Source organism: Theropithecus gelada, chromosome 13 (assembly GCF_003255815.1).
Source record: "Theropithecus gelada isolate Dixy chromosome 13, Tgel_1.0, whole genome shotgun sequence".
Taxonomy (NCBI): Eukaryota; Metazoa; Chordata; class Mammalia; order Primates; family Cercopithecidae; genus Theropithecus; species Theropithecus gelada.
Genome location: NC_037681.1, coordinates 107,347,180 through 107,361,617, shown reverse-complemented (window position 1 = coordinate 107,361,617; position 14,438 = coordinate 107,347,180). Strand labels below are relative to the sequence as shown.

Here is a 14,438-nt window from a genome sequence, read left to right as displayed (position 1 = left end):
TATCAAGAGCTAGGCTCTTGTCCCTGCCTCTATTTGGGCCAAGAATTCATTCTCAGTCTAGAGATTTTTTTGTCAGCTCTTCCCTGCTGTAATTCCTTCTGGTGTTTTTGCCTTCTTGCATGTGAGTGAAGAGTGAGTGACTGGGTGTACAGCACGGAAGAGATCCCCTGAGCCTGTAGGCTGTGGCCGGAGCCCCAGCTCCAATCTAAATGAGCACAGCCGAGCAGGAAGCTCCAGCCTGTGCCAGGCAGGGTCATGGGGGTGATTGCTGGAGAGAACCTGTGTTCCTGGTTTGCTTTGGTAACAAAAGAAAACACGAACTGGTTTTCAAAGAGAGGCGTTGGGGTTGTACTGTGTGTGTGTGCAAGTGTGTACCCTTGCCGTCATGGGTGGAGGACAGGAATCTGGGAAACTTGCAGCGGTATGTAAGCAGGAGAGGCGTCCTTGCCGCCCACCAAGTCTCCTTCAAAAGGGCAGTGTTGCTGAGAACCTAACATAACTTGTGTTTTCCTCTGTCTCTCCAGGTTTCCATTCTATTATGAACTAAAAATAGCATTTGTAGCCTGGCTGCTGTCTCCCTACACAAAAGGCTCCAGCCTCCTTTACAGGAAGTTTGTACATCCCACTCTATCTTCAAAAGAAAAGGTAATATGTGCTGCCATGCCTTTCATTCTTTCTAGCAAGCGAGAAAATAAGTGATAAATAAACAGGGATGATCTTATTGCAGGAGACTTCTCATTTGGCTCTCATTTGCCTCCAGGAAGTCATTCCTCCTAATCTTGTTTTTTTTAAGTGTATTTCTGGGATGTGTTTAGAAATAGTGGTGAAGTTCTCTAAAAGATGTTATTTGTCACTATTTACTGGAAAACATTTCCATAAATTGAAACAAAAGAAAGAAAAAAATTCACTCACAATTTAACCATGCAAACTGAATTTCCTTCCTTTTGTCATGCTTAGCCCCTGACCTTTTATAGATATGATTTTTACATAGTCTATTTTGAATCTTACCTGGAAGCCAGGTGCAGTGGTGCATGTCTGTAATCCCAGCTACTCAGGGGTATAAAGTGGGAGAATCACTTGATCCCAGAAGTTCAAAGCCAGCCTGGGCAACCTAGAGAGTCCTCATCTCTAAAAAAAAAAAAGAAAGAAAGATTAAAATTTTATGTAGAATTTTTTAAATGAGTTTTAAAACTTAAAATACATAAAATATTTGTATCCTGAGATCTTTTTTTTTTTTTTTTGAGATGGAGTCTCGCTCTGTTGCCCAGGCTGGAGTGCAGTGGCGCAATCTCAGCTCACTGCAAGCTCCGCCTCCTGGGTTTATGCCATTCTCCTGCCTCAGCCTCCCGAGTAGCTGGGACTACAGGCGCCCGCCACCTCGCCCGGCTAGTTTTTTGTATTTTTTAGTAGAGACAGGGTTTCACCGTGTTAGCCAGGATGGTCTCGATCTTCTGACCTCGTGATCCGCCCGTCTCGGCCTCCCAAAGTGCTGGGATTACAGGCTTGAGCCACCGCGCCCGGCCTGTATCCTGAGATCTTAAATGTGTTTGCACACAAATCCATTTCTACTTGGTCTTCATAATACCCATGGTGATGTTCCCTTACTGCTAGATATTTAGATTGTCTCTACTTTTTCCTGATATAGATAGTTCTGCAGTGAGCACTACTATTCCTGGTGTTTAGTTGGTTCCTTTGATTGTCTTAGAATTAATTCCCAAGAGCAGGATGATTGAGTCAAACGATTCCAACATTGTATCATTGGTTAACTATATTACTTACTAAACTGATTGTGTAGTGAGGCTTCTTAAAATAGGAGCATCATAGGTGGCTTGATTAGATTAATGTCTGTTGTTTCTGAAAGTTGAATTCTTTGGACTAGAAAGCAGAAGGCTTTGGGAAACATGTCAGTTGGATGAGCAGGCTACTGTAGAAGTTTCTGAAAATCTTTTTAAGAACTAGGACAGCAGCACTTCCTGTCTCAGAAGGGTGGATTTTGAGGAATGGATCCCTGTCTTGACCTGGTTATCAAATGTCTACTCGTCCTACTTCCCTTTCCCCAAATGCTGGGCTTCCCCTGAAGCTGCCAGTGTAACTTGCATTCAAGTGAAGGTGACTGACTCTTAAGAGTTGCCAAGAATCACTTCCAAAGGGGTGGTGGTGGGGGCCAGGGGGGTCACAGTTAGAGGGCCTGCTTCTGTGACTTCCTGGGGAAGCCTTCCACAGGGAATCCAGCAGGAGGTTGCTGACCTACTTGTACACCTCAAAGCAATGGAAATACACTAATGCGCAGAACCTGACTGAGGCCAAATGTCATTGTCTTACTGAACTCTGAATTTTTTTTTTTTTTTTGAGACAGAGTCTCGCTCTGTTGCCCAGGCTGGAGTGCAGTGGCATAATCTTGGCCCACTGCAACCTCCGCCTCCTGGGTTCCAGCAATTCTTCTGCCTAAGCCTCCCGGGTAGCTGGGACTATAGGCGCCCACCACCATGCCCAGCTCATTTTGTATTTTTAGTAGAGATGGGGTTTCACCGTGTTGGCCAGGCTGGTCTCAAACTCCTGACCTCAGGTGATATGCCCACCTTGGCCTCCCAAACTGCTGGGGTTACAGGTGTGAGCCACCACGCCCGGCCAACAAACAGCCATTTTCTTAAAACAGTGACAACAACAAAACACCCCCAAACAAACAAAAAGAATAAACCAAAGTTAATACAAACTTGAACTAAACCAATATTGTACTTGGCTTTGGTCCCTGAAGAAGACCTCAATCCTGTTTTCCATCTCACCTTTACCTTGTTGCATGACACTGGATGACTTCTAATTTCTGATTTTATTTGAATATCGGTAAAAACTATCTCCCTTATCCAGTAATACTCATTTATTGCAGCTTTGTAATCCCTCCCATCGATATACAAATGGGGTGATATTTGATTGTAGAATTAAATAACTGTAGAATAACAGAATTCTAGAACTGCACGGGCTCAACCCTGTCAAGACAAGGAGGATGACTTGGTTATCATTTATGGAAACCAACCACTGTGTTAGATGTTTTACTGGAATTACCTCATTTAATCCTCACCATGCTCCGCGAATTGGGTATTATCATTTTCCTTGTTTTTCAGAAGACTAAAACTGTGTGGAGAGAGGCTAAGTGCTTGCCAAGGTCTGACAGTCAGTTGGCGGCAGGTCTGAGGCTACAAGCTCAGTTCTGGGCATTCTCTCCACCCTGGGTGATTTCAGTGTCTGGTGAGTGGCTGTGTGTAGAATGGCAGGCAGGGCTGTCCACATCCAGAACTTCCTAGAGCCCCCTGGAAGGTTAGAGGGCCTTAGAAACAATCTCAGGGCATTGCTGGATCCATAAGTTGCAGTGTTTTCAGAGTTCCCTTTTCTACTCTCCTGTATCTCTGCTCTCCCTTCTGCGCGCACACCCTCAAAGTGCCTACAGCTTTTCAGGCCCAGCAAGAACAAGGATTGGGCAAGCTGCCAAGCCCAATGCTCAGAGGAAAGGAAAGAGAACAGAGAGGTATTTGAACCTTCCAACTCAGTGTGCCTCTGTTTTTCCTTTGACAGGAAATCGATGATTGTCTGGTCCAAGCAAAAGACCGAAGTTACGATGCCCTCGTGCACTTCGGGAAGCGGGGCTTGAACGTGGCCGCCACAGCGGCTGTGATGGCTGCTTCCAAGGTACTGTGCTGGAAGTACCACAACTACACGAGTCTCAGTCCCTCTAGTTTGCCCTGCTCATCACCTGTGCAACCACACAGAATAGGGCTAAGGACCAATCAGTGGTTTTCATCTTTTGGGGGTCCTTTTGAAAATCTGATGGAAAAAAAATGCTGAATCTTGCCCCAGAAAATTCTCACCCCCCTCCCCACACACATGCCCACACACTTGCAATATCAAGAGGTTCCCAGAGCCCCTGAAGCTCATCTGTGGGTCCCAGGTTAAGAATTTCTAACTTATCCAACCCCACTGGAAACAATAAAATAATAGAATTTCTAACTTACTTGGCACTTAGGCCTGGGAGAAACAGAAGAGGGCAGGGGAGAGAGGGAGAGAGTGCTCCTCTGCAGTTTCCTAGGGTGCACTGGGAGAGTCTCCTCAATGCAGTGGACAGGTGGAGAGACTACCTGAACAAGTGGGTGGACTCACTCACACTCATGTGGCCCAGCAGATCCAGGGGAAGGAACCCAGGTCCCAGAATAAGTTGAGTGGTCCAGACATGGAGGTCAGTAACGTTCCAAGCCATAACAACTGAGGCAGAGGAGGTTTAAAATAAACACCAGTCTGTGGGATGTTGCGGTGTGAGCATTACTTCTTCCTCTGTTCTCTCCAGCCCTTTTCAAAACTGTGTTTCTTGCTAGTATCTTCTCACATCACCCTCCTGTTGTTGTCGTCAATTTCTCATTATTTACGTAGACCCTAAGAGTTAAATTGGTCAGATATTTCCCCTCGTGTGAAATCAGCAGATCATCCTAGTGTTCCCCAGTGACAAGCCCTTCCCCAAAAACCATATGTTTAGTAGGGACCTACATTCAGCTGGTGGTGGAGGCAAGGCAGTTATGCTGATGTTTGGAAAGACACAGTGGTTGGGAGGTGAGTTGTATTAGCATAAGGAAGTTAGTCCCTTGTGGTGATGTGAGGGTTTTGGGAAAGGAGGCGAAGGGGCTGTAAAAGGTTTGCAAGAAGATGATTAGTACAGATCTTGGTGCTTTATGAGCTTTGTGCAGATGGCAGGATGGAGGGTGCTGAGAGCCAGTTTCAAAAGACTGAGCTGGGTTTTCCTTGCCCTGAACCAAAGAGAAGCACATTAGGATCATTTCTGGAAGAGACTCAGCACACTGGCTGGGTGGTTGCTTGAAAAGTACCTTTCAGAAAGCCAAGGAATTCTGCAGACAAAGCCTGGGCAAGAGGGAAGAGGAACCAAAAATGAATGACTCCCCTTTCAGACAAGACCAGCTCCATCTATAACAGAATTGTAAGCAAGGCATCCCGCCACTCCATATGGCAGATCTCGGGGTTGGGGGTCTAGGGGGTCCAGGGGTCCCTGCCCCCTTTACTATAATAGCTGCTGGCAAAATGAGGGATCCCAATGAGTATTTTTGGAAGGGAAATTCTGCTTTGATTTCCCAAGATCAATCAGGATTTATGAACAACAATAAATTCCAAGAACCTTCTATTTGAGATGCAACCATTTTATGCTTTAATCTTTAAGTTGAAACAAAAGAGAACTCAGAATTGCTAAATTCTGAATTCATCAGGCCCACCTGGCAACATAAAGCTACAGAAACCCTGTCTCAGCCTCTCTCCACCCCATCTGTTCTGCCTCTGAGGCCTAAGGAAAATAGGCTGCTGCTGCTCTTTCCTCCGTTCGTTCATGGAGTATGAACGTGCTATATCTGTCATGGTGGTTCAGTGTGGGTCACCTGGCGGCACAGCTGCGTATGTGTAGATTTCATTCTGACAATAACTTCCGCAGGCCATCCTTTTCTGGGTCTGCCTCAAGATGGAGCCTCCGGAGTCTTCCTGTCATCCTGGCCAGTCACTGCCTGTCCCCTGACCACCCGGGAAGCCCGTAAGCCCAAGTCTTCTCCAGCCAGGCACCTTATAGCAGCTAAAACCTAAAAGAAGTGCCAGACAGTCTGAAAGTTGCCTCAGGAAATAACTGCTCATTAGTTCTTTCCAGCTGGACTAATGTAGTGAGGGACATCTGCTTTCTGTTGAATTTGGTTTCAGATGAGAAAATTTTCTGCCTTGTGGGGCTTTGCTTTTTCTCTCTAAATATAAATATCTGGAGAGAGAAAACACATATTCTCTTCTAAAAATAATGCCTTCTATTTTTGAACCAGATGTGTACTTAAAAAAAAAATAAAAGAAGAAGTAAAATCCAAAAATCCAATCTAGCTGAGGTGTACATCAGTGGTTTCCATAGCAACAGTGGATCACTTCAGGCCTTAGCCAAAGGATGATGACTCACCAGTGGGTCCAAATCTGGCTTGCATGCCCAAGCCACCTGGAGAGCTTTGCTTTTTGTTTTTTTTTAAATAGATTCTCAGATGTGCTGAATCAGAATCTCAGGCAGTGGGCCCATGAATCTCTATTTTTAACAAGTTTCCCAGATGATTTTTAAACAACCAGCTCTGTACAAGTCACTGCCTGAGGCCCCATGCAGAATCGTAGGGTGCACAGGTGATTAGGGTTAAAGCAGTTAACTTCTGTAACATTCCTGGAATGCAGATTCATCTCCTTAGAAGCCTTAACCTTGAGGAAAGCAGTGGCGTGTGTGGGAACTGGCGGGGGCGGGGGTGAGGGGAGGCTGGTGTTTATTTCTCCAAAACTTACTGCCAATTGAGAAATACTATGATGGGACTACAAATTCTCCCACTTTTTGTTTTTTTCTTTTTTTGAGATGTAGTCTCACTCTGTCACCTAGGCTGGAGTGCAGTGGTGCAATCTCAACTCACTGCAACCTCCGCCTCCCGGGTTCAAGCAATTCTCCCTGCCTCAGCCTCCCAAGTAGCTAGGATTACAGGCAACTGCCACCATGCCTGTCTAATTTTTGCATTTTTAGTAGAAACTGGGTTTCACCACGTTGGCCAGGCTAGTCTCAAACTCCTGACCTCAGGTTACCCACCCGCCTTGGCCTCCCAAAATGCTGGAATTACAGGTATCCCACCTCTTTGGTAGTGCTCCCAAGAGCCTAACACAGTGCCTTGCACCTGGCTGAGCCCTTATCAACCTTGTTGATTGCCCAAGGGGAATAATTAGAGCAACTGCCTGAAAAAAAGACACCCTGCAAAGTCACCCATGGCTGGGGTGACTATATATTGTTCACACCAGGACACATCTGAGAATGTAAAGGATGCTTATAATAATTACTCTGAAGCAACAGGTCTAAACTAGGCCTGTTTGGCCAGACGTGGTGGCTCACACCTGTAATCCCAGCACTTTGGGAGGCCGAGGTGGGAGGACTGCTTGAGCTCAGGAGTTAGAAACCAGCCTGGGTAACATAGTGAGACCCTGTCTCTACAAAAAATTAAAAATTAGCCAGGCATGGTGGCATATGCCTATAGTCCCAGCTACCTAGGAGGCAGAGGCAGGAGGATCATTGCTTGAGCCCAGGAGGTAGAGACTGTAGTGAGCCATGATCATGCCACTGCACTCTAGCCTAGGTGACAGAGCAAGACCTTATCTCAATAAATACATACATAAAATTAAATAAATAAATAAATAAATAAACTAGACCTGTCCCAAGGAAACCAGGATTTATGATCAGGTGACTCCTGGCTTCATTTAAAATTTCTTGGACCTGTCTGTCTGCTCCTCCCATGAAACACCCTCAACTTACACATCAGTTCTCACTCTCAGTATCTACTGCATTTGGTGAAAGGGATGCAAGAGAGAGTGTTGCATGTTGAGAAGACCCTTCCTTAGGATCATTCCTGGAAGAGACTCCGCACACTGGGCTGGAATTACAGGCTAGGAAACAGATTAGTTCTGACAGATTAAATGGAGGCTGGGATAGAATGATGGGATGAAAGAGTAATTCCTCCTTCCGTCTTCTTTTTTCCATACTTCAGTGACTTCCTAGGAGTAAACTATGGAGCTTAAACTGAAGAATGAAAAATCTTTTGACTACACTTTTAGTTAATCCTTTCAAAAATAATGTTGAGCCCTGTGTCCTTTCTCTAATAAAAAATTAATGTTTGCAGGAGTGTTTTTTGTATCACCATGAAGTGTGAAAAAAATTTGTAAACCACATTATTATATAAATAGAAGTCCTGGCCAGGCACAGTGGCTCATTCCTATAATCCCAGCACTTTGAGAGGTCAAGGCAGGCAGATTACTTGAAGCCAGGAGTTCAAGACTAGCCTGGGCAACATGATGAAACCCCATCTCTACTAAAAATACAAAATTAGCCGGGCATGGTGGCGGGCACCTGTAATCCCAGCTACTCGGGAGGCTGAAGCAGGAGAATCGCTTGAACCCAGGAGGCAGAGGTTGTGGTGAGCCAAGATCACGCCTCTGCATTCCAGTCTGGGCAACAAGAGTGAAACTCTGTCTCAAAAAAAAAAAAAAAAAAAAAAAAGTAAAGTAAAAGAAAAAGAAACCATAGTGAGACGAACCACTGAACAAAAGTTTTAAAACCATGAGGTCTCCAGGCTACCTTACTTCCCTTGCAGTTTGAACCACATACTAGGTTTTTTCTGCCTGCTGAATTCTCAGACATGGTAAAACAACATTAGTTTTTTGCTTGTCTTGTAACTCGAAAAATAATGTTTTAGTTCCCCCTGGAAATCTCGTCTCCAGAACATTTCCAGTAGTACCAATACTATTACTATAGTCCACCTATTGAAGAAAGCTGCTCTAAGTAAAACCGCATTCTGCAAATTAGGGATTCTTCTCTTGCAGTTTGTTTTCAGAGTTGTGTTTGTGTGTATACGGTTCCATCCTCCACCATCCCCAAATCTGGTATTGTAAGCTTCTTGAGATGAGGGGCTCTGGCTTCTTTTCCTTCGCTTCTTGCTTAGAAAATAAACAAAAACCGAACAATGCTTTGTTGTTTAGTGCTTTGCACTCATAGCTATTCATTAAACCTTGTTGATTGATTTGAAGTATGTACCTTTTTGATTCCTCCAAACCTGCCCTGTCTAATATGGGAGCCGCTTGCCACATGTAGCTGTTTAAATTTAAATTAATTAAATTGAGTATAGCGGCTGGGCACGATGGCTCATGCCTGTAATCCCAGCACTTTGGGAGGCCAAAGCAGGTGGATCACGAGTTCAGGAGATCGAGACCATCCTGGCTAACATGGTGAAACCCCGTCTCTACTAAAAATACAAAAAATTAGCGGGGCATGGTGGCGGGCACCTGTAGTCCCAGCTACTCAGGAGGCTGAGGCCGGAGAATGGCGTGAACCAGGGAGGCGGAGCTTGCAGTGAGCCGAGATCGCGCCACCGCACTCCAGCCTGGGCAACAGAGTCAGACTCTGTCTAAAAAAAAAAAACATTGAGTATATGTTGGGGACCAACCTCAACACCACCCGTAGGGTACCTGAAGTCTGGTGGCGACAAAGGAATGAGAAGAGACAGGTTAAGAGTTCATAAAGGTGGGAGCCAGGGGGCCAGTTGCAAAATGGAGGCTGCAAAAGGCCCAGAGTTCTGATCTCCACACTATTGAGTACAATCACTTAGATCTAAGAAGCAGATATTCAGGGCGAAACAGTGAAAAGGAGACAGTACATCATAGGCATAATCTATAGCAATAGCGGTTTAAATGAATCTCCTTTGTGCTCAAACAGCATATCTTTAACTTATCAGAGGGTAGCTAGTGGGAGCGGGCTTAACTAGGAGTCTGCACATCTGTCCACATTCCAGTGTTTCAAAGGAGTGTCTTTTTCCTTGAACACAGTGTTTACAGATAAGAGAGCAGGTCTCGCTCTGAGCATGGGAACATGATGGCAATTAGGAGGCTTTCCTCCTCAGAGGCCTCTTGTGGCTTTCCACAACTTATTGTCCCATATTTTTATGGCCAGTTTATACAGGCACCCCACAAGCCCTTTTCCCAACAGTATACCTAAAATTGAATTCCTCAGTCGTACTAGCCCCCCCCCCCGTTTTTTTTTGTTTTTGTTTTTGTTTTTGTTTTTTTTGAGACGGCGTCTCACTCTGTTGCCCAGGCTGGAGTGGAATGGCATGATCTCAGCTCACTGCACCCTCTGCCTCCCAGGTTCAAGCAGTTCTCCCTGCCTCAGCCTCCAGAGTGGCTGGGATTACAGGTGCCTGCCCCCATGCCTGGCTAATTTTTGTATTTTTTAGTAGAGACGGGGTTTCTCCATGTTGGCCAGGCTTGTCTTGAGCCCCTGACCTCAGGTGATCTGTCAGCCTCAGCCTCCCAAAGTGCTGGGATAACAGGCATGAGCCACCGTACCTGGCCGTACTAGCCCCATTTCAAGTCCTCATTTGCCAGTATGACTGATAGCACATTTCCATCATTGAAGAAAGTTATTTTGGACAGCACTGCCCCAAGCCCTCTGTTAACCCTCCAGGGTTCTCCTTTGCCTCTTTTTCACTCCTTTGCCCATAGTTGCTCTGGCTTCAACAGGACACCCACCCCTCCTTACCTACTCAGCTCCTTGAGGCCTCTGTATATAAGGTTCACCAGGAAAATAGAGAACTGGAAACAGCCTATAGCAGCACCCATGCTGTAGCTCTTATTTCTTCTTCCTCTTCACTGGTCTGGCCCTGCTTTCACACCATGACCTCTGCTTTCCTGACTTGCCCTCTAAAACTCAGGCACTTGGCCCGCAATTATAGTCAGCGGCCAACAGGGGATAGCCAAGCCTTGGTTATAGCCCTTAGCATCTGAACAGCCAGGAACAATCCACTGAGAGTTAAATTACTTTGTTTTTCCACTTAAAAAAAGAAAATTCCCACTCACTTTTTCCTTAAAAAGAAAAAGAAGCTCCACAAAACAGTTCAGCACAATAGAAAAGAAAAAAAAAAAAAACCCTCTCCCACATATCCTTATCTTTTATCCATCAGTGCTGTATCTAAATGTCTAGCTTGAATAAAATACTGCCTTTAAATCGCCATGCAACTTTATTTTTGGAATCAAAAGCTCATTTGAGGAAGTTCATAAGCCCAGTGATTTGGGGTTTCTCACCTGACTGGAGTCAATTGCCTTGCCTTTGTTTGCTTTCTAGCAAAAAAATTACCTGTCTACAATTAGTCAGAGGGCAGGCATTGATTTTCTTTTTATAAAACTTCCCTGTCTCAGCTCATACTTAGGAGATATTTCCAAGGACGGAGAAGAGATGACTGCTGTCCCCTACCCAGATCCATATGTTTCACCTCTCTGGCTTTAGTCTCTACCATATGTTGAATCAAAGAGGGTAAGGATTCCAGAAAGCCCGTGTTTGTCTCTTCATCCCTCAGAGAAGCATTTCCTGGCCACTGTGCTAGCTCACATCAAGTTAGCCTTCTTTCTTCATTTTTTAGCCAAGTACTATGTGACATGAAATTAATATTTAGAATTCACCACGGCAACCATTTTTAAACACCAAGATTATCTAAACTGTTACGGACAAACTGCTGAAAAAGTTTGGAAGTATTCCCTACCCATCCAGTCTCCCAAATATTAGTCAACTCATACCCAAGTTTCACTTTCAAAAAGTGTCAAAGCAGAACCAAGCAAGACTTTTTATCAGTGTGCTGGATTCCTGTTCTCCTAGTGTTTCTACCTGGAATGTTACCTCACCTCACACTGCTCCATGAATAGTGAAGTAGATTCAAATGAATGAAACACCCACATCACACTCAGCTGAGGAGGAAGGGCCAGGAATTCACATGGAGTTGGTGGTCCGACATTACTTACCTGCTCTGTTTTGTGGCTACCTGTGGAGACTGTGCAGCCTGATGCCTCAAGGGTCCAAGAGGAAAGAGGGAAGCCTGCCTGCCTGACCTCACAGGGCCCGGTGGAACCTAGAGGTCTGAGGAAACTGAGGATCATGCGTGAGCAGGAAGGGCTGTCTCTTGGCTGTGGTGACGTGGCACTTCCTCGTTCTTCTCTCTGATTCCCCTCTCGTGTTTGCCTCCTCCCTCCTTTCTTCACTCCTCAGTGTTAGATGAATTTCTCTGGGCCCCACCTTTCTCTCCTCTCTCTCCCAGCACCATCTCATCCTGTCCCTCTCCTTCAACTGTCACCTGATGCACCTGGTTCCCAGATGGGCTTCTCTGCCCAGGGCTCAATCCAAGTGTTCCTGGTTCTCTGCTGAACATCTCCCTTGTTTCTTTCGTACTTTAGTCGACAGTTCTGTAACTCCAAATCTGCCCTTCCACATGTCCCACCATTCTGATGATAATGAAATCACCATCCTGTCAGGCACCCAAGCTCCAAATCTCTGTTGCCCCACCTTCCCCCCACTTACTCTTCAAGTCCTAACCATTGGACATCCCTTCTCTGCTTTTGGGCCTTCCTCCACACCCTTCCTTCTAGCTTGGACTGTTGCAGTAGCTACCCAAATGGTCGACTGCTCCTCTCCCTACTGTTTAAGGCCTGCGCAGTCTGACCCTGATCCTAGCCTTCCAGTCTTGTCTCTCCTTACTTCTCTGGCTCTTGTGATACTGCATTCACAGCACTGCCTTCTGTACTGTTCTGGAAATAGCAACTCTGAGTGCTACTTCCAGAATTTTCTCTTTCTTGCTTCTGCTCATGTTGGTGCTTCATCTGCCTCTGTTTCTACCTCTTTGAAATCCTCCCCACCCTTCCAGGTTAATGCCATGTCCTCCATGAAGCCTCCTCTGATCCCAGGTAGAACTGGCCTCTCACTCCTGGGTCCTCTGCACCACTGTCGTCATTTATATTTGTGTCTTACCTGCATCTCCATAGGTGCTCGTTAAATGTTAAAGGAATGAAAGACTGTTGTACATATTTTTAGCTGCCATGACCAACAGAGCAGTACTTAGCATTGATGATATCCAAAGTTGGGCTTTGGAGATAAGCAGGCCAGGTTTAAAAGTCTCAGCTCCCTACTTATTGCTGCACCTCTGTGAACCTCGCTTCTTCACCTGCAAACAGGGATGATCATAGTACCTGCCACAGGAGTTATGAGGCAGTGTAAAGACTTCACAGGATGCAGAGCTCATAATAAATGTTTAATAAAGGTTGCCTGTTATTTGCTCATATGTCATATGAGCTCATATGTTATTTGCTCAATTTGATCTCAGGCTGATTATGATCTTCTCTTTCTTCACTGTTGAACAGAATAAAAAAAAGACGTCGGGCCCTGGCGTTGGGACGTTATTTACAAGGCAGGCTCTTCTGCACAGGAGGATGACTTTCCTGCCTTATCCTGGTCCACCTCGCATGTGCTCTGTCTTCCTGCGCAAGTCACACTCCCCTGAACTCAGGGTTCCCCACTGTTATGGGCCTGACTTTTCATAGGGGTGCTTCTTCCTCCTCTTCCACCCTGAGGTGTGTGGGCCCCTGAGGGGCAGCTTATGACACATGAGCACCTGTCACCCGCCAAGAGAGGAGGAAGGTCAAATGTGGGCTGCTGGAGCAGCTGGAACACTCACTTCAGGGAGGAAACCAAGTAGGAGGTTGAGTGACTTGCCCAAGGCCATGCAGCTGTTTGTTGTTGAGCCGTGATCAGCACCAGGGTCTCTAGTTCCTCCAGTGCCCTTGCATCACTCCAAGCACCCCCCACCCCAACACACACACCCTAAACTGACACTTCCTGGCCATTTTGTGCTTGGATTACACTACCAGGTCCTGGTGGCTGAGTACCTGAGAGGTGATTGTCCCTCACTGAGGATTTTAGAGTCTCTCACACCCCAGGTACTGCTCTTCTGATGATTGATCAGCTCTCTGTTGGCCTTGCGGCAAGGCTGGGGAACACTTAATGCAGGCTGAAAGAATGAGGATCACAAATACGTGTCACCATAAGTCACAGTTTCTGTAAAGTTCGATCACGTGCCATAGCATGGGCATGTTTGCACACCAGTATAATTAGAGCTCACTTTGCACCGGCAGCTGGGCAGATTTGTCCTGTGGGTTCCCCCTTCCCACGCTTAGTCCTTCCTCCCTTCTCATTATCCCTTTCCAGCAGGGCCTTTGCCTCTGAAGGAGGAAGCATGGACGAAGCAAAGCTTCCAGCTGAGACTTCCACGGGCAAGGCCAGGGGCAGCAGCTGTGTGTAGAGGGTCTCTCCTCGTGGCCCTGACTCCCCATCACCGGGCAAGGGCCTGGCTCAGATGGCCGGGCTTGGTCTGGCTATAGAGACCTGACTCACCGGAGCACAGTCATTGGTCAGCACAGGCCTGTCTCACCTCCCGGGCTCCTGCTCCTCACCTCCCATCCAGCCTGCTCCGAACCAGAAGCACCAAGCCCACCTCCTTCACCATTTAATGCTTGTTCTTGCATGCTATCTCTCCTTAAGGGCACTTCCCAGAGAGGAGACTAGAAAATACAGTCTGTATTCCAGACAACCACGTGCCTGCTGCAAAGTGAGAGAAAAGGGGAGAACAGGTACTGGGGGCAAGTTCTTGGTGTGTGCCACATGGCATATCTAGGATGTTCTCATCATTCTAACATCCTGCCTCCTTCACGCTGCTCACCTCTCAGAAACCTTCAGTGGAGTGCTCAGTTTATTGTCAAAAACCAAGTGTAGGCAGCTGAAGCCCAGTTCTCCCAGGCTGGTCTCCTTTTACTCACTAGCACCAAAACCTCTTCTTCCCCGGTGAATTCACCCACCGTTTCCTAGATGTACCTTGGGTTTTCATCCACTCTCACGCCCTGGCCCAAAGCACTTCCCCGCCAGCACGCACCTTCCCCCACCTGCTTCAGAGGATGCAGCCCTCACCTCACTCCTCTCTCGGGTTTCACCCCTTGTATGACAGGATGAGGCCTCTGCGCATGCTCAGCCACGGTGAAGGTGC

General features: G+C 46.4%; 1 protein-coding gene across 6 annotated transcripts in view; it reads left to right on the top strand.

Moving 5' to 3' along the window:
• REEP1 (receptor accessory protein 1) overlaps positions 1-14,438 on the top strand; it is a 123,632-nt gene that overhangs the window by 82,720 nt on the left and 26,474 nt on the right. For 5 of the 6 annotated variants that reach the window (XM_025353702.1, XM_025353703.1, XM_025353705.1 and 2 more), the window contains 2 exons: positions 525-645; positions 3,568-3,681. The exons of the other annotated variant lie outside the window; for it this stretch is intronic. In XM_025353702.1, the coding sequence (XP_025209487.1) occupies positions 525-645; positions 3,568-3,681 (235 nt within the window). The remainder of the gene's footprint in view (positions 1-524; positions 646-3,567; positions 3,682-14,438) is intronic. 6 annotated transcript variants of the gene reach the window in all.